The sequence below is a fragment of the Cimex lectularius genome, unplaced genomic scaffold, assembly GCF_000648675.2.
Source record: "Cimex lectularius strain Harlan isolate CLEC.00 unplaced genomic scaffold, Clec_2.1 scaffold9, whole genome shotgun sequence".
Classification (NCBI taxonomy): Eukaryota; Metazoa; Arthropoda; class Insecta; order Hemiptera; family Cimicidae; genus Cimex; species Cimex lectularius.
Window position 1 is genome coordinate 3,364,546 of NW_019392733.1, and position 21,351 is coordinate 3,385,896.

General features: G+C 33.0%; 1 protein-coding gene across 1 annotated transcript in view; it reads left to right on the plus strand.

Annotated features, from left to right (window-relative positions):
* Positions 1-3,297: 3,297 nt before the first annotated feature.
* Positions 3,298-21,351, plus strand: part of LOC106665325 (epididymal secretory protein E1) — a 38,366-nt gene continuing 20,312 nt past the window's right edge. The window contains exons 1-2 of the mRNA XM_024226927.1: positions 3,298-3,462; positions 18,681-18,794. Coding sequence (XP_024082695.1) covers positions 3,378-3,462; positions 18,681-18,794 — 199 coding nt within the window. The 5' untranslated portion in view covers positions 3,298-3,377. The remainder of the gene's footprint in view (positions 3,463-18,680; positions 18,795-21,351) is intronic.

Consider the following 21,351-nt stretch of genomic DNA (forward strand, 5'->3'; position numbering starts at 1 on the left):
TGTCATGTATAGTGACACGAAATCTAAATATTGTTAAAATGGGGTAAAAGTAGAGACATTCAGCTTTCCAACGCTTGCAATAACGTTTAATTTGGATAAAATGGGAAGGAGTTATGAATTTTTTAAATGAAACATTGGACATCGTAAAGAAAAATTTCCCCCAAATATAATTTCAGACTGAGCCACCTAGTTAAGCTACGAAGTAGCTTAGAAAATTTTTTATCAAAACACAAAGTTGATATTCATTTTTACATCTTGAAAAACCTCCGAATACAGATTTTAGCGAAAAAATACAACTTTTCAGGAAAATTGATTTTCTGATCGAGCTCAAATTTTTCCAGTTGCCATAAAAACGTTATAGGCCCATTCTTCCAGTTTAAATTTGATAGACGATGTTTTATTTCGGGGAGATAGTTTTTGAAAATTTTAGGGGTGGCGAGTTGCAAGTTCATCAAGACAAGATACACCAGAACGATTGATTCGCAACTTTCAACAAATTATTTGAAGCTTTTCTCATTATCTTAATCTTATGGAACAAGATTCATTCTATGCACGAAGGGTTACAGTTAAATAAAAAAAATCAAGCAAGAAATAGCCGACCTTAAAGGCCTTCAGAAAAGCTAAAATAACAGTGGATGTTATGAAAAGTAAAGCCTCTGCCCTTCCACCCGCAAGGCCAGAACATTACAAGGTCCTAACCCAATTACATAATTCCACATTTTCGAACTCGTTCAAATTCCGATGTACACTGTCAATAAACTGGCAAGGCTCCATGAATGGAGCGAAATACATTAAGATACGCTAGTTTCAACTCCGAAAGAATGGGTAAAGAACGAAAGGATAAGCGAGTAAGCTGTATAATAACAAACGAGCCGAATGGAAACGAAATCAATATCATCAATTCGTATTATCCTCCAAACTCCTATGACCCCCCCCCCCATTTACAAGGACAGTTAAAAATGCACCGAAGATTCGAGCATCTTAATAAAATGCACAGATCAGACGTATTTCAGTGAACTTGAGCAAGGAACTAATTTTTTTACGAAACGGTTTCAGATGGGACCCAGTAGTTACAGGTTACTAGATAGTAACGTAATATGTTCCGGTACTGTGTTTAAATAATTTAAAAAAACGGACTTTTTTTAATTTCAACATTTGGCCTTATTAAGCAAGTTGATTACGGGGAAACTATGAAGCGGGGGTTTGGAATTCTCCGTGTACTGCAGATTTTGTTGCTTAGTTAAGATTGGCAATCGATCCTTCCTTTGAGAGGTAGAAGGCTGAATTTTTTTGGGATGTTGCATTGTATTCGAAGATAGCATGGTTCGCAAGTCCTTCCTTCTCATCGTAAAAACATAAAAATGTGGTTGTCCAGCACCTCTAGAGTTTGCCATTTCTCCTTTTACTTCGTGTAGAATCATCCTGAGATAGAAGATCCTATGTTTCATGGTGGCATATAGTTAGCCTTGGACACTCCTCCTCTAGCTGATCTGCTTGGACATTACCCAAAATTCTTACATTTCTTGGTTCTCATGGTAATGTCAGGTTATTTTTTCCAAGATTTTGGTGGGGTTTTCTCAGATGCCACTTACCTGGTGACAGTTTACTAGCTGGAATTTAGGAGTTGTAATATTGTTGGAATACCTAATACGACGCCATTCTGTCTTCAGTTTTATCTTTCTATTCGTAAGGCCAAGCCTTGAAGACGTTTGTCGATCAACATTTATACGATTGTCTAATGAATGTCTTAATAAAACTAGTATGTCGATAAAGAGCAGATTTTCAAGATTCTTATACGCGATATCACTGTTTCACATTTAATGATGTAATAAAGGAAAGGCATAAAAGTTGTTTTTGTTTTGTTAAACAAAAAATATTTTAAAGTTTAAACATTTTAGGATCAAATAAAAGTCAGTTTGATTGGGAAGTCAGAAACGTACAACGAATCCGCGAAAATTCCAACGGATAGACCGACATTAGGGGTTTAAGCAGGGTGAGTACCAAAATAACAAAATAGTCAATATCCCTCATTTGGAACGAGTACTACGTGCCAAACACATTCACGGTTCCACAAATTGCAAAGCATTGATCATGAATCTAGACGGCGCGACGTTAGGGTTATAAGCAGGGTGAAGCAGGGCTTCCAATTGTGCTAACGCAAACGAAGGAAAGTTTTATTTTTAACCAAACACCCTCCTTTGGGACCAGATCAAAGTGCAAAACACCAAATGCAAATATTGCGCATTTTCTAGAACTTGTAGCACACTTCTGGTTGAATTTTCAGTCGTTATGAACCCAGATAATCAAAAAAAGTAGCATATTCGAGCTTTACCCTTGGCCTTGCTTGGCCTCTTCTTAGGAATCCATAGGATGTTTTGACTCATCACATCCGTTATTAAAGAAAGCTACAATATTACAGCTCATTTTGTGACTAACTACTAAGGAATTTGAAAAATGTTTATTGAGTTGAGTCCCATTAAACATTTCATTTTTACGATCTTTAGAGGCAGCCTTTTTCCAAACCCTTCCCCTTTGGGTCCAATTTCTTAGGGTAACAGGATTTTGAGTGATAATGAATTTAACATTTCCCTTTCTTTTCCCTCTGCTCTGTCTCGAGTCCAGTATGTCACCGGCCAATAAACGTCTGCTGTTCAAGTATGCGTGTTCCTCCTGGAGTTTCATATGCTGTATTTATATCCAGGGTGAAGGTCGTGTCAATATGATAATGTTAAAGAACACCCTACTTTAATTTGGCCAAGAGAGCCATTTTTTCCACCAATAGTAAAATTTACGTTCTCACCTTATGGAAAACTACGAAAAAACGTCTCGATAGCGTGTGGGGTATAAGCAGGGTGTGGTTCTTTTTCGTTTTGTTAAAACGTGCATCAAAAAAGCGTTTTTCCCCGTCTGGAGGTAATTGGAGTCGGTCTCGGTTGCGTGGTATCAAACAAAGTTACCGGTCGAAAACGAGCTGGCTGAGCAGGAGCTTTTTTCGCTCTTAGCTGCGTCTCTGAAAGAGAAATTACAGTTCTTAGAAAACCAGATCTTGAAATAAATCAAAGATCACTGCAACACGCCTGACTCCATTAGAACATCAGAAATGTCGTTTAGTGTCCCGTCGATAAATCCCTGTCATACTTTCGTCGAGGTGACAACAAACAAAACAAAAAGGTAGAGAGGGAACGTATGGACGGTTTACTTATTTGAAAAGAAGAAAAAGAAAGGCCGGGAAGATGGCCTAGGAAATCGAAGGTGGAAGGGGAAGAAAGAGGAAGCGAAGTAGGGTCGGCTAAGGGAAACTGGCGACCGGCAGAAGCAGTCTTCTTTCTCACACATCTGCAACACTCGACTCGAGACAACAGACTAAAACACTCACTATGTTCGTGACACCTCTCCTATTTGCCATCGTTGCTACTCTGGCGTGGCAAGAAACATCAGCCACCAACGTTCTTCCATGCAAATGTAATTATTTTTTATAAACATTTCTTTTTTGAACCAAGCAGTAATTTTTTTACATAAACTGAGTACTTTCTTGGTTTATTTATTTTTGTAAATTTATTGAATTTGTATTAGGGAAATATATCAATATATTATTTAAAAAATTCAAAAGGAGAACAGTTTTAACTGATTTATTTGAAATTATATTTTTTATTAGGATTGGAAATAGCTTAGTTATACTGGGATACTATTAATAATTCCACATGGGGCGTAATTCCACGGTTAAGGCGTTGACACGGCTCGTCGTTGTAAGGTGAAGTTCCCAGGTTCGAATCCTGCGGCCCTACATAGTTACAAACATAGTTTCAAAATCACAGGCACCCCGATAGTTCATATAAACTCGTAGTTGAAATTCCCTTATTTAAAAAAAAAAATAAAAGTTACCTCGAATGTTTACATTATAAATAACAACTCTAATAACCGGCGGCATTGCACACAGGCCCTTTGTAACAGAACTAGTAAAATTTTTGGAACGCGATGCAGTTTTGAAGGTACGATATCGCGGGAGGTACGACCGAGATTAGTCGAAGAAAAAAACCGCTGACTCCTCAGTTGTTATGTCATGGTTGTAACGTACCCTTTCTGCCGGCCACGCAAGGCCGGGTCACAGCTATACAAGGTTCCAACCTAAATAATTCTGCACTTCCGGAGGAGGTTTCCAAAAAAATCTTTGGTTACAGTATGCTTTTTTGGCTTTTTTTTGCAAAAAAATTAAAGTTGTTTTTCATTTTTTGTTGGGTAAGAAACGAATATTCAAAATGATATCAAATCGCACGTGCACTAGGTCAAAATTGTATTTGGTAGCTAACCATTGGTATCGTAAATATTGAAACACATAACTTCACACCGACCAACGTAGCAAACGAGATTTTTAAAATTTTATCAAGGAAAAGTTTATATTTTTTTGTCCTTTAAAAAACCCGAAACAAATTTTAGCGAAAATTTTTTAAACCTAATTATTTGCGCTTCTAAATGCATGATTTTTTTTTCAAAAATCACAAAAAAAAGATGATAACTTTGAAATTATTCTTCCGATTCAAAAGATATTTAGCGAAGGTTTAGAAACGTAACGGCATACGTTTAGTTTCAGTAAATAAATTATACCCGAAGATTAAAAAAAAAATTGAAGAATTTTTTTTCTATTTATCCTTATTTTGCTCACTTATATTGACATGGAATCGTTGTTGACTAAAAGTAGAATATTCAGCTTTCCAAAGCTTGTTAAAACATAGGATTTGGATAAAATCCAATGAAGATATGAATTTTTTAAGTGGAACAATGGACATCGTAGAAAAACAAATTGCTCACGAACACAATTTCAGACTAAGCTACCTACCAAATTAGGTTAAAATATCTGTATATCTAAAAACAAAGTTGAAACCTCTTTTTTATAACTTCAAAAACCCGCAATTATAATTTTTTGGGAAAATCAGGAAAAACAATTTTTTATTCAAATTTTTTGCCCCTTTTAATACGTACCATATTTAGAGAAAACCACTAAAAAAGTGATAATTTTGAAACATTTCCTCGGATCTACAATACGTGAACTTTACAAGCGCTTAGAATCCTCCAATCTACACGTAATGAAATAAATTCGGCCTCCGTAGGTAAATTAAAATTGCTAATAAAGTAAAACGTCAAAGGTGACATCCTTACTTTTGTCATGTATAGTGACATGAAATCTAAATATTGTTAAAATTGGGTAAAAGTAGAGATATTCAGCTTTCCAACGCTTGCAATAACGTTTAATTTGGATAAAATGCGAAGGAGTAATGAATTTTTTAAATGAAACATTGGACATCGTAAAAAAAATTTCCCCCAAATGTAATTTTAGACTGAGCCACTTAGTTAAGCTACGAAGTAGCTAGCAAATCTTTTATCAAAACACAAAGTTGATATTCCTTTTTACACCTTGAAAAACGTCCGAATACAGATTTTAGCGAAAATCAAAAAATATTTTTTTTAACTGAATTTTTGCACAAATTATTCTCCTTTCAAAACCCACTGATGGTTTGCAAAACTCACAAAAATGGTAATAATTTTGAAACACATCAACTGATCTACATGAAACTGCACATACGATTAGAATCCTCCAACCTACACGTAATGGCATGAATTTGGCTTACGTAAATAAATTAGAATTGGAGATATATATAATAATACGTTAATGGGGGTTTTGTTGAGTTCATCCTTATTTTCCTTATTGTTATGGATTTTTTAGACCAAACAAAGAATAAAAAAATTGCCTCCACTAATGCAGCACAGATATAAATATTTTTTGTTTTTCTATGAAACCTCGTATTTAATAGCTTTCAATGTTGCTTAAAAGAAATCTGAATTGTTTTTCCAAAAACACTGTTTTGGCCTTTTCAGCTTAGGAAGTGGTTCAAATAATTTTTTGAAAGTTGCCAATCAACTGTTCTCCTGTATCTCGCCTTGATGATCTCGCAAATCATCATATCTTACTATATATGAAGACTTCTGTCCTTTATGTATATTCTCTGTCAAAATTACCTTCCGAACTGAAGCCTAGTCTATCGATTCCATACTGGAAGAGAACCTTTTTCACCTTCCGTTAGACTTATCTACAAAACTTACCACCATATTGAAACGATTATTTTTTCATTTTACAGAGCAAAAACAAAGGCAAAGAATCGAAATGAGCTGATATAAAAAAAATACCTCGGAGTGTATAAATAATGTTTTTGCACTAAACAAAAAAGTGTAAAATTGTTTCACAATTTTGATTGAGCCCAAAAATTAACGATTGGCCATTTTTAATAATCCTCCTACTACGAATTCGTAGTGTACTAAGGCGAATATATATAAAAAGATTGATTGTGATAGACCAAATAGATTTTGAGAAAATAGTACTGAAAAATGGCAACCTTTGGCTCCTCTTTGAAAAACTAAATAATACTGAAAAATTGCTGACAGTAAAATTAGATTAAAGCTTGGTGCTCCAATTTGAAGTATACACTCTCTTGAAAAACAAATTCGTATCAAATTTAAAATCCATGGAGTAGAAGTAGAATTTTCAAAAAAATTATAGGAGAAAACTATCTGTTCGTCCGAAAAACGTCCGCTACCGACTTAATACGATCCTACTTTTTATTTTCGGTAAATAATTTAAAAAATCATCTTATATATATATATATANTATATATATATAGTACCTTGAAATACATGCACAACACAGAAAGAAAATATCGTTGAAAAAGGTACTTAAATAATTATTTTTTCTCGGCTTCTAGGGCCATAGTCAGGAACTTTTGGGACGCCAGTTGCACATTGATTAAAGACAGTAACCGTAGTTGACGCGTCATGACGAAGAAAAATTGTTACTTTACGGGACAGTGACTATATCCTGAGAGAAAGGTCGAACGGTGGTAAAATAATTTAACTACATTTTGAACAAGAAAAGCCGGTGATCACCGAACACTTTTCAATCTTCTACGCGACCTTCTCTCGTCGAACTTTACAAAGGTTGAGTACCTGTGTGAAATTATGTCATAATTCCATACCCCAGAGATTTACAACGGCCAATAATTTGTAGTTCGATTTTTTCTTAAGTAAACTGAAAAATGGAACGTAAAAATATAGCTTGTAATCGAAATGTTTATAAAATTGCCATGTTTTTTTGTTTTTGTTTTTTATTGCTTTTGATTGTTCATTTTGAACGTTTATTTACAAAAATTAAAAATCGCCAATCGTCATAGCATAAGTGAAACATTGTCCCAGTGACCTACATACGCGCGCGCTTACGGACATAATTGCTTTTTTTTTTAATTTTATCTAACAAACAACTGGATACAAACTTCTTTCAATTGAGAAATGGCCAATTTCAATTAAACAACCAGGCGGAAAATTTAGTTGCTATTTGGAATCTCTTGTCTGAAGAAAGTGTAAGGAGGACGGCTTGTCGAAGGAAGGAGTAGAGTGAGATTGAAAAAAAAATCGACGAGGTTTAATCAGATACGTTTCGAAATTGTATTGTTTTCCATGGGAGAGAAAAATTGCAAGTTTTTCCCACACAAAAGAATCTGATTTTGAAGTTTACCGTCGAACATAACGATAATCATTGTACCATCGAGACAAATTCAAAAGATTACAAATCGCAATTACTTTTTAATTAGCTGCGGTGAGAAATTTTATCTATAGTGCGTGGAAATCATGTTTTTTTTTAATTTATTGGCACTTTGAATATTTAAGGCAGGTAAGGTAGAAAAACGTCTTAATCTATGCTTGAATAAACATGAATTCAAACGATTAATTCTAAGGCAATTAACCTTGGAATAACCTATATTTATCACTATTAAGCTTCTGTACAATTTACATAATTATTTCTTATTTAATGTACAGTGCTTTCCCATTTATGGTTGCCTAGATGCGAGTGGAATAACCGTTTTGAAAAGTCCGTTCAATTTATTCACAATACGCGAGTTACCGTAAGGAGAGACTATGGGCTCAAGTTTTTTTGGTGGAACTAGTTAGAAAAATAATATATATCTGACTATGCTCCATTTTTTTCCGAAAATCACAAAAATAGTGTTAACTTTCTAACGCTTTCACCTATGTACCAGAATCTTCACAGGGATTTAGGAGTTTATATCCTTCATGTAATATACTCACAACACCAGGGATCAGATTAAATGTTCGTGTTTTTATGTTGATTTCATTCGTATTTTCTCACTTATAATGACATAAAATCTAAATATTGAAGAATATTGAGCTTTAGACGTACGATCACAGCTTTTATTGAAACTTTCATGGTGATACTAGGTCGAAAAATATTAGTGTTTAAGAAAAAATAATCCAGCTAATTTAAATACTCTTTTATTTAATTATATTTCAGTTGTTTGTTTATGTAGGATATGAAAAAATATGTAATGACATAAAATTTACACATCGTTGACATGGGCTGGAAGTAGAAAAGTTAAAATTTCTAAACATTGTAATAACATAGGATATGGATAAAATTCAGAGGATATATGAATATTATTAATACACCGGACAAGGGAGAAAAAGTTCGGCCGGCTAATCCAGCCAAAAAATGTATATTTTTATTGTTGTAAAAATTCGTATTTAAAAGTTTTAAAAGGAGCTTGAAATGTACCCGAATAGTTTTAAAAAAACACACTTTTTTGTCTACTTTACTTAAAACATTTTTTTTTCAATTTTTTATATATCAAATCAAAAGCTACCCCCAATGAGAAAATCTTTTTATATATAATATATATAAATGATTTTACTTATAATTCTAAAAGTAAAAATCTAAAAAAATGAAATATGGTTGTCTGCCTTCGTTGTGCAAAAATTGTAAAGTTGTTTTACAATAAAATAGTATTTTACAGGATATGAAAATAATATTCAAAATTACATCAAATCGCACGGGCACTAGGTCCAAATTGCATTTTGTAGCCTAGCCATGAGTATCGTAAATATTGAAATACATAATTTCACACCGGGCGACATACCAAAGGAAGTTAAACTATTTTTTTATCCAGAAACAAAGTGGATATTTGTATTTTATACTTTTTTTTAAATTTAGAAATCGTGAGATGCGGTCTGGTGTGAAGTAGGTTTCAGAAAAACATTTTCTTTATCGTGCCAACGTTTCGATCTTTATTGAGATCATCTTCAGGGCTTGGGATTTACAAACATTGTTTGTATATAACAATATAACAATTACATTTTGGATGTGGAAAAGTGAATTTATACAATGCAAATTATATTTTTTATATATTCAGTCTATAGATTTTATACCTGCAAAAATTCCCTAATATAAATTTTTGGGAAAATTAAAAAATATTTTTTTAACCAACTTTTTGCCCCCTAAAATGGCAGTGATTTTATTTCGAAAATCACAAAAGATAATAACTTTGAAACACATCCGAGCAAAAAAAAAACAGTGAAGGCTTAGAAAGTAACAAATTACACTTATAAATTTGGCTTCAGTAAATAATTAAACCAGGCGATACAAAATAACATGTTTGAAGTGTTTTCTGGTATTTATCATTATTTTTCTCACTTATATCACCATCCACTGATCTACGTGAAACTGTACAAGCGCTTAGTACAAATACAGAGGAGTTATGAATTTCACCAACCTATACGTAATAAATAATACGCATAAATTTGGCCTGCGTAAATAAATTTGAATCGTAGATATAAAATAAAAATTAAAAATAAAATTAAAATTAAAAGGGGTTTTTGTTGATTTCATTCCTGTTTTTCTCATTTATACTAACAAATAATCTAATCATTGTGAACAAAAGCTAAAAGTGAAGAAATATAGCTTGGATGGATTTGAAGAAAATGCAGAGGTGTTAAGAATTTTTAAGTCCGAAACACGAACACCAAAAATGCCCCAATTAATCAGTCAAAAATGGACATTTTTATACTGCCCTGAAAATTTAAATTTATTTATATTTAAGATCTTTCAATGGCACTTAAAACAAATACGAATTTTTTTAAAAACATTTTTTGCCTACTTTACTGGAAGATTCTTTATGATTTTTGTAACTTTTTGTATACTTACTCACATTTAAAGAGGTAGAAACCTTATTTTAAGCATAATTTAATATTATTTTATTATGTTAAAGTACAATCTTCTGTGCATAGGATGAATCTGAACGCATGGGATTCCAGCATTTGAAAGTTGCGAAGCAAGTGTTATGCTGTATCTTGACTTGATGCCCTGTAACAAAAATCACCTTTCTAACTGAAACCTAGTCTACCGACTTCATACTGGAAGAGAAACGTTTTCACGAGGAGCGCCACAACGGTTTAGGCGTTGACACCGCGCTCATCACTATAAGGTTAAGGCCCGGGGTTCGAATCCAGCGGCCCTGCATTACTTAAAGATGGATCTTTTTTGAAAACCACCGGCATCGCGTTAAAAAAAATTAACTTTTTTCTACAAAACTCTTTATCATATTGAAACGATTCTTTTTTCGTTTTGCACATCAAAAATAAAGCCCAAGAATCGAAACGAGTAACTGATGTAAAAAAAACATCAATGAATCGCTCAAGGAGCGAATAAATATTAATATTATTTTTTTATTTAAAAAAGCTATAAAATTGTGTCACAACTTTAGACTGAGACCAAAAATTAACGATTCATTGTTTTTAATTGCCCTCCTACTATGAATTCGTAGTACAACAATGTAAGACAAATTCTTAAAACAAAAAATTGATTATGGCAGACTCTTCGGAAAACAACATTGCTCAAATTAGTACAGACATTTTTATTAATAATACATTTTATAATCGTATCAGACAATCACATAAACGTATGTTAAAACATTTCGATTTTATATCATTATATGAGGGAAAAATAAAATCTCCTCTAACGAGATATTTTATATCCCCAATTCTAATTTATTTATCGGGGAGTATTTGATTGAAATGCAAAATGAGAGAATCAAATTTACAAAAACGTACTGAATTGTTAAATGTGATTTTAAATTGAAGTTAGGCGTTAATATGTTTAAAACTTGTTTACCAGTGTCTGAATAATTAATGGAGTATCAAAAAAATTGTGCCTTAATTACAATGCGTCAGTTGTTTGTTTTATATTTTCATTCATATTTAACTATGATATTGGCGTGATTGTAAGCGTTGGAGGCTTAGGGTTTTGTAACTGATCGGTTTGTTGGAAACGCAAGAAATCGTACTCAGGCTTACAACTTCCATATTTGGTAACCTATCCTGGCAGTTATACAAGATCAAACGAGAGCGGGTCCTAGATTCAAAAACGCAGCCCAAAAATGCATTAGGCGTTGTCAACGACCTTATAAACATTTAAGAAGAAAGCTACCACGGCTACCTTTTTCCTTCAGCCTTGGTGCTCATTTCTGAAAGTAAAGGTTTACGTCAAAAACCTCACCAATTTTTTACATCATTTCGATCTGTGGACGCAAAAAAAACATCTATACCATTGGCAAGCAAAGATTCAGCTGGCTCGGCATCAGGGTGATAAAAAGGGTGAGGCGCGAAGCTCCATGTGTCAAACGCAAAACCCGTTCCTTTGTCCTGTTGATCAAAAAATCTATTAAAAATCAATTGGCGATAAAATATATTTCATCGTAAGTTAAAAATAAACATACCCTTTTAAGTCTATGTCGTGTTAATCGCCGTGTTAATAAAGGCGTGTTATGACAATATGTCGCATTGTTCCTTTTATTCCAGCTCGATAGGTTCATCGATAAACAAACAATCCAGGTGAAAGTCTCTAGAAAGCTAGATTGAGATGAGATTCCGGTCGAAAATTAACGCTCTACCTGGCACAATCCTTTCCAATACATTCCAATATTCCAGAGCTAATGAGAAACGAGCCATTTTGTACGGTACGAATAGCTGAATAAACAAAATCCGTCCTGTTGGAGATTACATTTCAAATTGCTGGAATGACGAACAGAAACTAGTAATATCAATCTTTTACCAAAAAATCAAACTAGTAGTCTTGCCTCTACATATAAAATATACAAAGTAAATATCTTTTTTATGAGAATTTATTGACATGTATTATAACATTATTATATATACAGGGTGAATTGCTACTCGTGCTACAAACTTCTCCAGTAGATTCTTCACCCTAAAATGAACAAAAAAGTTCATATTGTCCATGGTCCGATTCNAAAAATGTAAAAAATATTTGTTCTGTGTACAGGCGTTAACTCACCTGAGGAAGGATTCAAATAAATCCGAAACGTTGTGGATAAAAACTGGTTGTGGTTTTTTGAGATGACCTATTATCCCACCTTCAAGAAGGAAGAATCATAAGATTAACTGTTGAGGTCAAAATATAAGAAAACATCCTTAAATGATATGTTTAAAAGGGAAAACCATAAGATGCACACAATAAAGTAGGCATAAAAACAATTTGATTCGTTTTGAGCACCCTTTAAAGCTTTTAAATACGAATTTTACTTTTGAGTAATTTTATGTCATTATAAGTAAGAAAAATGAGCATGAGATTAACAACACACACTTTAACTTTTTATTTTATACCTCCAGTTGTACTTTACACCAAATTGGTGCTATTATGTGTAGCTTTTCAGGATTCTAAACGTTTGAAAAGTTTCATTTAGTTCAGGGGACTCGTTTCAAAATTATCACTTTTTTCCAAAAAATCAGTCATTTGGTAGACGAAAAATTTAAGACAAAAAATTATTTTGATTTTATCCCAAATTTGTATTCATAGGTTTTTGAAATCAACAAAAAGATTTTTTTTGCGGACGTATGTTTAATATTTTTTCTCGCCCTTGGCATAGCCTTTATGGCATATAAATAAAACATTTATTATATTATTTAAAAACTATTATTAATATATTGACGAGATAAGACAGTCAGTTAAACTTTAAATTATGACATGTCTAATATTATTGTTGTCGGTTTAATTCCCCACACCCTGGAGACGCGAGTACGTATGATATACGAAAGTTTTCAAGTGAATTTCCTACTTAATAATACGAATTTTACTTATAACAATACAATTTACGATCGAAAAAACCCTATGGAATTTTATAGCCAAATTTGTCATAAATTCTTTTTTATTGTTTTTTTCGTTGGTGCATTCCATTGTAAATTGTTTAGCGTGATCGGTTTTCATTTTGTCTAACAAAGACTCAACAAAGTTTAGAGGTATATATTACATTAATTATTAGAAACCGTTGTTATAAAATTAATCCATGAGGGGAAAAATTGCATCAGCTTTCGTTGATTTTCATTATGTCATACTGGACAATAATTGGCCTTCTTTAATAAACACTACGAACCAAAGACGTAAAAGACAAATAAAATATAAATTGTCTACGAAAAGAGGTTAGCACAACAGGAAGAGGCCATTTCTTTTTTTATGCCTTTAAGAAGTTAACGATCAATATATTTATGTTCGTAAATAAAACATTTTATCTATCTAACTATCTATCTATCTGAAAACAGTAAATTAATGGCTTTAATAATGGCAAGCCTTCAAAAAATTAAAGTTCCCTAATCACTTTATGCTATTAATTGTAAAATACGGGCAATAAACAATTCGTACTAAACAAAAAATAAAATAAAACAGATTTTGAATAAATGTGTATGCTTGATTGGCTGAAAGTTTTTTATTTCCTGGTGCTTGGTGGTCCTAGGGCAGCGATTTGGTCACCGACGAAATCCGACGAAACATGGATCATGGACGAAAACGAACTGTTTTCTATTCACAGATTTTGAACCGCTAACCCTTTACAAAAGCATTGTAGTCGTGTTTATATATAACACTATTCTATAAAACTAGCCTCTTCGATAAAACTTTCCTTTAATTTATCGATGAATCTTCCCAGCAGAATTGCCCCAAATCATAGGTAAATATAAAATTTTCTTCAACATTGTTGAACTCCGGGCAGATTTTTTTTTTTTTTTTTTTTTTATTGGCCTTATGATCTTGCATATTAGCCATAGTACGAATTCTTGTGTTCAAATTGGAGGTTATCGGGAAAAAAGGGCCACAGGCGACGGTGGGAATCGAACCCACGACCGCGGCGTGAGAGTCTCTCATGCTAACCACTCGGCTACCGCGGTCCCCCGGGCAGATTATTCATTTTTTACTATTAACATTTAAATATACAATAATTGGACTTTCATTTGAATAATAATTTTCCCACAATTTAACATGGATATGTTTTTAATCTGGAAGCACAAATTTTCTTTTACGTGACCATATTCGTGTTAACGGGGGAGTGCACATAAATTGGGTCAGGTTAGGTTACGAATGCTTAAGGACCGGGAGGGATTAGGTTAAAGACGAGTTAGGTATGGTTAAGAATGGTGAGGGTCACAGACAGGTTAGGTTAGATTAGGTTAGGTAGGGTTAGTGTTAGGGACGATTTAAGCCAGGTTAGGTAGGGCTGGGGTTAGGGCCAGAATACGTTAGGTAGAGTCAGGGTTCGAGATGAGTTAGCTTAGGTAGAGCTGGGGTTAGGGACACATACGTTAGGTAGGGTTTGGGGCAGGGAGGGTAAGGTCTGAAGTAGAAACTGTCTAAATTTCTGTAAAGTCATTTTTGAGATTTGAGGTTTTGCGTTAATATGAAGGAGGATAGGGACTTTTCGACAGACTAATTCCTGGACTCTGATTACGTAAATTTTGGTACAAAACGTCTAACTAGAAAGTAGGGTTCAGAATTTATGCTTTCGCCAATTCTCATCCTAACATGTCATCCTGACACCAACACTTTTTTTTTTAAACGATACCCTTCAAGGCGTACGAACTTTGCCCTCTGTGTCCGGTAAGCTGACATCCCTAGATTAAATTTTTCAAAACAACGACTTGTTCTTTCACTTTGGATATTTTTCCCGAAGTTAAAATAACGTTCTGGGTAGCTACAGAGGGGAAGGCTAACCCTCAAGATGATCAAACAAAAAATAAGAACGAAAAAAATAAATACTTCCATGTCTTATTTCAGAATAGTATAAACACAAAAAAAAAGTGTTTCCACACTACTCAGAAACTATGGTGCCGGAAAACAAAGAAGATATAATGATGAAATTAAAGTAAACCTTGATGAATTAAACAGGTTTTTTTGCACCACTAATGCAGAAAACCAAATAAACCCTGAGATCCTGCGATCCTATAGAGATCAAGCATCTACGTATACTGTAGAAAAACTCAAAATCCAAGAAGTCACTACCAGTGATGTATTAAAAGCGATGTACAAAGTAAACTCGGATGCAATAGGGCTAGACGAGGTGCCAAAAAAAATCCTAAAAATGATAAGAACGAAGTGAGTCCGGCACTAAATCATATATTTAATCATTGCTTAATAAATAAGACCTACCCAGAGTTATGGAAAGAAATAATACCACTTCCAAAAATATCCAATCCGACACTACGTAGTGACTTTGGACCAATAAATTGTTTGTTACCCCCAGCAAAATATTAGCTATATAGTTGAAAACTAAGTTGATCAACTATATTAGCAATAATCTATTAAACAACATGCATTCAGGATATCAATCTGGGAGAAGCACCAACACTGCGTTAATAAAACTCATAGATGACACACGACATGCAATAGACCAGAAAGAAATACAATTCTAGTGCTCTTTAATTTATCAAAAGCATTCGATTCAATAAATCAAGAGCTTTTAATATCGGTACTTCAATCTTACACTCTCGATGGAAGTTTGGTACAATTTTTTGAATCGTACATGCATGAGAGGTCACAACGGATTAAAAACAAAAAAAGCATGTCGCCTAAGAAGGAAGTAAAGATAGGTATCCGACAAGGTCTTACTTTGTACGGACTACTATTCATTCCATTAATCAATAGCATTGCGACTGTTTCACAGAATGCAAATCAATATTATATGTTTACGACCTTCAGGTATACATAAAAAGTAGCCTGATAAAATTAATGAAATAATCGATACAGTTAATTAAGAAATAAAAAACGTGAATAAAGAGCACGGCTTACTTATAAATGAAAACAAAACAAAGTCAATATTCATAGTACATACAAAATATCTCTGAGATCTAAAAAAAAAACATGAAATCTCTAAGATTATACTAGGTAACGAACCAATGCAATTCGTTGACAAGGTCAAGGATCTAGGCATCACTATCGACGAAACATTAAGTTGAAAAGACAAATCTCAGATGTATGTCAAAACATTTATCGAAGCCTACATCAACTAAGAAGAATGACAATAAAGCCGGCCTAAATATTAAAAAAAACAAATGGTTCAATCCCTCATTATACCGTACATCGATTATTATCTTCTACCATGCCTCGACATGAACTAGGAACATCTGAATAGATTACAAAAATGTTTAAATGCCTGTGTTCGCTACATATTTAATTCAAAACTATTTGAGTATGTGCATTATGCACTAATGAGCATTATGTGAAATTGAATTGGTTGAAAATAAAGGAAGTATCACACTAAAAACAGTTACAACGGCATTAAACATAATAAAATTCAAAAAACCTATACTCAGAATTTACATTCAGGGCGACGATTCACAAATACTCCACAAGATTCAACCCCCTACAATACTAACAAGCAACTAACAAGCTAAAAATACACTCTACCCTAATAAAAGAATATGGCGATAAAACAAATAAATAGTTGCATAAACTAAACATATATATCATTGGCCTATTATGTTTATTTATAAATCTTAATTTTTATTTTAATATTTACTATGTGCTGTGCTTAAATCTGTACCCGTTTGATTTCTCGTTGGATGTCACAAATATTTAATCGTCTTTAGTACCCTCTTGCATTATTATGTACCCTCATCTCTACATTGAAAATTACCTGTTAATATTGAATTTAAATGTTGTTTTTGCGTTCAAAGGTTCAATGATGAATTTGAGTTTATTTACTGAAACAAATCAGTACATATTTATTTATGTATTTATGTATATCTTACATCTATTATTTATTCATCTATTAAGTTGCTTGTTAAAATGAATTGGTTGTAGTTGATTTTTAAATTTTGTTCTTACATTGATAATACATTTACATTAAAACTAGTGTGACTATATACTGTGTTGTAATTACTATTAGTATTACATACTCCCTCTCTCTCTCTCTCTCTCTCTCTCTCTCTCTCTCTCTCTCTCTCTCTCTCTCTCTCTCTCTCTCTCTCTCTCTCTCACTCTCCTGAAAATTCTCGATTTTAATGACATGAAATTTGATCTGTTTTGAATAGGGCCTCGTGTAATGTTTCACAATATCAATTAAAAGGTTTTTAAAATGCCTCTTTGACTTTGACCCAAGGCTGAATATGAAAAGCTGCCATAATCTCAAATTCTGTAAAGCTGCGGGGGGAGGCGTGATATAATAATGACGACCGACTTGAAAAATAAAGATTTTGGATATGAAATAATATCTTCGTTTTTTGTTTAAATATAGAATGAATAGAAAATAGTTATTTAAATTCTTATCTATTTCAGACCCCTGCGGCTTATCTTTGACAGTAGTCAAAACAGTATGTTATGACTACATCGGAAAATATTTCTAAAGCACCATCACTCGTTTCTTTCATTGGGAAATAATAATTGATAACAAATTAATATAAATATTTCCTCCATGACAAAGTCTTTTTAAATAAAATCACATAATTTTCTCTCACTTTTATTGGGGCGTATAGATGTTACTACAGTTTAGACAGTTTTGAAACTGTATTATTATTCTTCAAAATGTTATTAGTTCGAATTCTAACCAAGCAACCACCTTTATCCAAGATATGGCCAAACTCACTATTCACAACGGCCTCAGTATTTGCCTGTTCACCCAGTTAAAACACAGAAATCAAAATAGTTCATTGGTGTAGACTAGTCCTTACTGAATATTTTATTTGTTTTTATGAATTTTCTGAAAGATATCAGCTTAGTTGAACTCGTGCTAAGGTCAAGATATAGACAACTTTCATACCTACTGAATCACATCAAACACCGAAATCAAAATAGTGCATTTAGTTCTTATAATAAAAAAGTCCCTATTTAATATTTTGTTTGTTTTTGTGTTTTTACTAAATGACAGTTTAGTTGAACTGGTGTTAAGGTTTCAAATGCTTCTTTTTTGGTGTAGACATCAGTCAACCCTCCTCACCCGCTTAAAACTCCGATTAACTGAAATCAAAATAGTTTATTGTTTAGATGAGTGATGATTGACTAAATTATTTGTTTTTATGTTCTTTCTATATACATCAGCATAGGTGAGTTAGTGTTAAGGTCGCAAGTATGCCTACATGCTAAGTAAGGACGGGAGTGGTTAGGGAGTGTTAGCGTTAGGCTAGGTTAGGTAGGGTTAGGTTCCATGTCCACGATTCAATGTTTTTCCGTGAAGCAAAAAATTTGCCAATGATACTTTTCTGATTGCAAAGGCACATCATTTTATGAGATAAAGACTACCAGATTCAATTAAGGCCCAATGACAACAGCCATCAATGGAAAAGGATAAATATTGCGAAATTAATTCGCTCCTTGTTACATTTATGTGGGTAGGTAGGCAAATAACTTAATTTGCCATAAGACATAAAAACTAAAAAGAAATTTCATCGTTTGCGAATGCAATTAAGAAAATGTGAAAGAGAACAGTGTTTTGTCAGATTTGTCTTGCATGCATGCATTTATTCAATTTATATAACTCAATTCTAATATATATTTTTTTCTTGTGTTTTAGTAAGGAAAGGTCACAATGTTGATGTTCGATCAGTGAAAATTAGCGGATGCGAAAAATACCCGTGTAAACTTAAAAGAAAGACAACAGTTCATGTTGAAATGGATTTCGTGCCAAGTAAGTTTTTTTTAAATTTATTGATGTTTAACATATAAATATGAATGAAAAAATTGTCAGGTTATTTAAATAGGAATTTATTTATTTAGGCAATAGATTTTAAAGTTCCATTTTTAATAACCAAACCATTTTTAATTTCAAATTAACCGTTGTTATTGTTAAAATAAAAACATTAAAAACAACTTAAGAGACCGCATTAAATAAGCAAGCATATAAATAGGCTCTTATAAGACCATATATGAAAATTAATTACAATTCAACTTAAAAATTATAAAAAATAAATATAAAAATAAAGAATTCTTCCTTTAATTTGAGAAATGTAAGAAATCACGATTTTTAATAGCCCAATTACTTTATTTTTTATTAATTTCTTTGAAATTGAAAAGGTTTATAATATAACCCTAATTCTAAATTGTATTGATAAATTATTTTTATTTATTTTATTAATTATTTTATTTTATTNCATCAGAAACCTCGCATCCCGACGAATCCCCTCAAACCCTCCCCGCCTACTGAAGAGACAATGGCCGCGAGATCTCCTAGGAAGTGATGGTGATGACAGTGAAAGTGATAATGACACGTACCAATTGAACAAGCAATATTATTGTAACATTGGAGTAATACCAATGGGTGTTTTCTCCACTCTTGGTTTTAATTTTGTTTTGTTTTAATTACCATGCTCACTGTTACTTATTACCTAATTTAAGGTAGTTGTAATGTACAAATTATTTTTAAAAAAAGAAATTGAAAAAGGTTAATTTGAAGTTAAAAAACGTTAATTTTTTTTCAAATACAGAAATTTTACATTACGAGCTTACATTTCATACTATATCCTAGGTATTTGATATTTTAAAGATAGGATCAATTTGCCATTAAAAAGGGCTAATTTTATTTTGACGTGAAAAGGGTTAATTTCACAGAAAAAAGCTGTACGTTATAGGCTATTGGTCTGTAAAGGGTGGATCCATACTTGACCATTCTCCTCTCCTCCTAAAAAAAGTAAAAAACATCGCTCTATAAAATTTCATTGTAGACTGGTCACACAAATCTACTAACATGACGAATTAAGTAGCGAGACTGAGTAGTTGTTCAATAGCAAAACAATTGATCAAGTAAATCTTTCCTTTGATGGTTCAAGCAGTTATAAAATTCACAGCTTCTGTTCGGTGTTTAACAATATCGTCTAAAGACATGATGGCAAAATGGAAATTAGAAAAATCATTGCAACCTTTAAGATGAACTCACAGGACGCAGCCGGATTTTGGTGTATTTTTAACATCGGAAGAACCAAGAAAGCTTGTTCTGAACAATCGATCTAAAAAACGTATATAATTATTCTACCAGTCCGAGTTTGAACGAATTATCGAGTTTCATCCCACGTGATGAAAATTCAAGGCTAAAAGAAAAGGCCGTTGGTCCGGTGGTGAGTGGCTCGACCCAGTGGAACGCCAAGATTAGCTATGCTATGCGTTTGGTAGAACTTTAAAGGTTTTTTTAACACTTTGAGCTCCTTCCACATGGCAAATCTCCTAACTTTGAACTTTTCAGAACAGCTTAGACGGAGTTTATGGAGTTTGAAAAACTCGATTTTTAATCAACCAAAATTGTAGAGGTTTAGAAGTTTTAACCTTGTTCTTCTAACAAGGACAACCCAGCTTCATCTTTACTATAATTAAACAGAAATTTTTTCCTAATCAGGCGTGAAAATATTAAAATATACAAAGTGTTAATTTGATAGTTTAACCCTTGGTTTTCTCAAAAATTGCTCTTTTGTTCTTTCACAAATGGCCGAACCTGGAGTAAATCCTTTGAAAAAACAGCCAGAAATTCTGCCCAATAAAAATAACCGAAGAGATTTTGTTTAACATTTCCACTTTTCATGCGACGATTTTAAGATTGAAAAACGGAATTCTTTTATAAAAGAGCGATAGTTGCCACGATTGCCTCAAAAAACCAATATTTCCAATGTTCTTCCCCATTTTTTCCAGGCGCTTCAGACATTCAAACGAATCAGATGTAAGTCAGAAGTAGTTAAGTTTGTTTACTTTAGTATTTTAGTAAGTACGTACGTTAACTGAGTCTAACATGGCCAATAATAATATATATATTCATGAAATTCACTATTTTTCGTGGTCCGCTTGACCAATTAATATCAATCAATTAATTAAGGTTTTAAGTTGAGATAAATAAGTCAGTGTCACGAGCGGGATTCGAACCCATGACCTTCGGCTATCTAAAGCCGATATCGATTGAGNCGTCAGAATATTCTCTTCTAGGAAGGACCCTCGATTCACGCTAATAAATTACTTTCACTCTCTAGACTTCACACTGTCACCCCAAAGTAGCTGATTTTCTTTAGGGTGGGTTTAAACCATTCATGCTAATAAATTACTTTCACTCTCTAGATAGTCTCACACTTTAACTCTAAAGTAGTCAATAGTCCTCAGGGCGGGGGATAGTCCACCATTCAATCTAATAAATTACTTCTTCTTTCCAGACATCAAACTCTCACCCAATAGTACACGATATTCCTCAGAGGGGTTTAAATAGTCCTGGG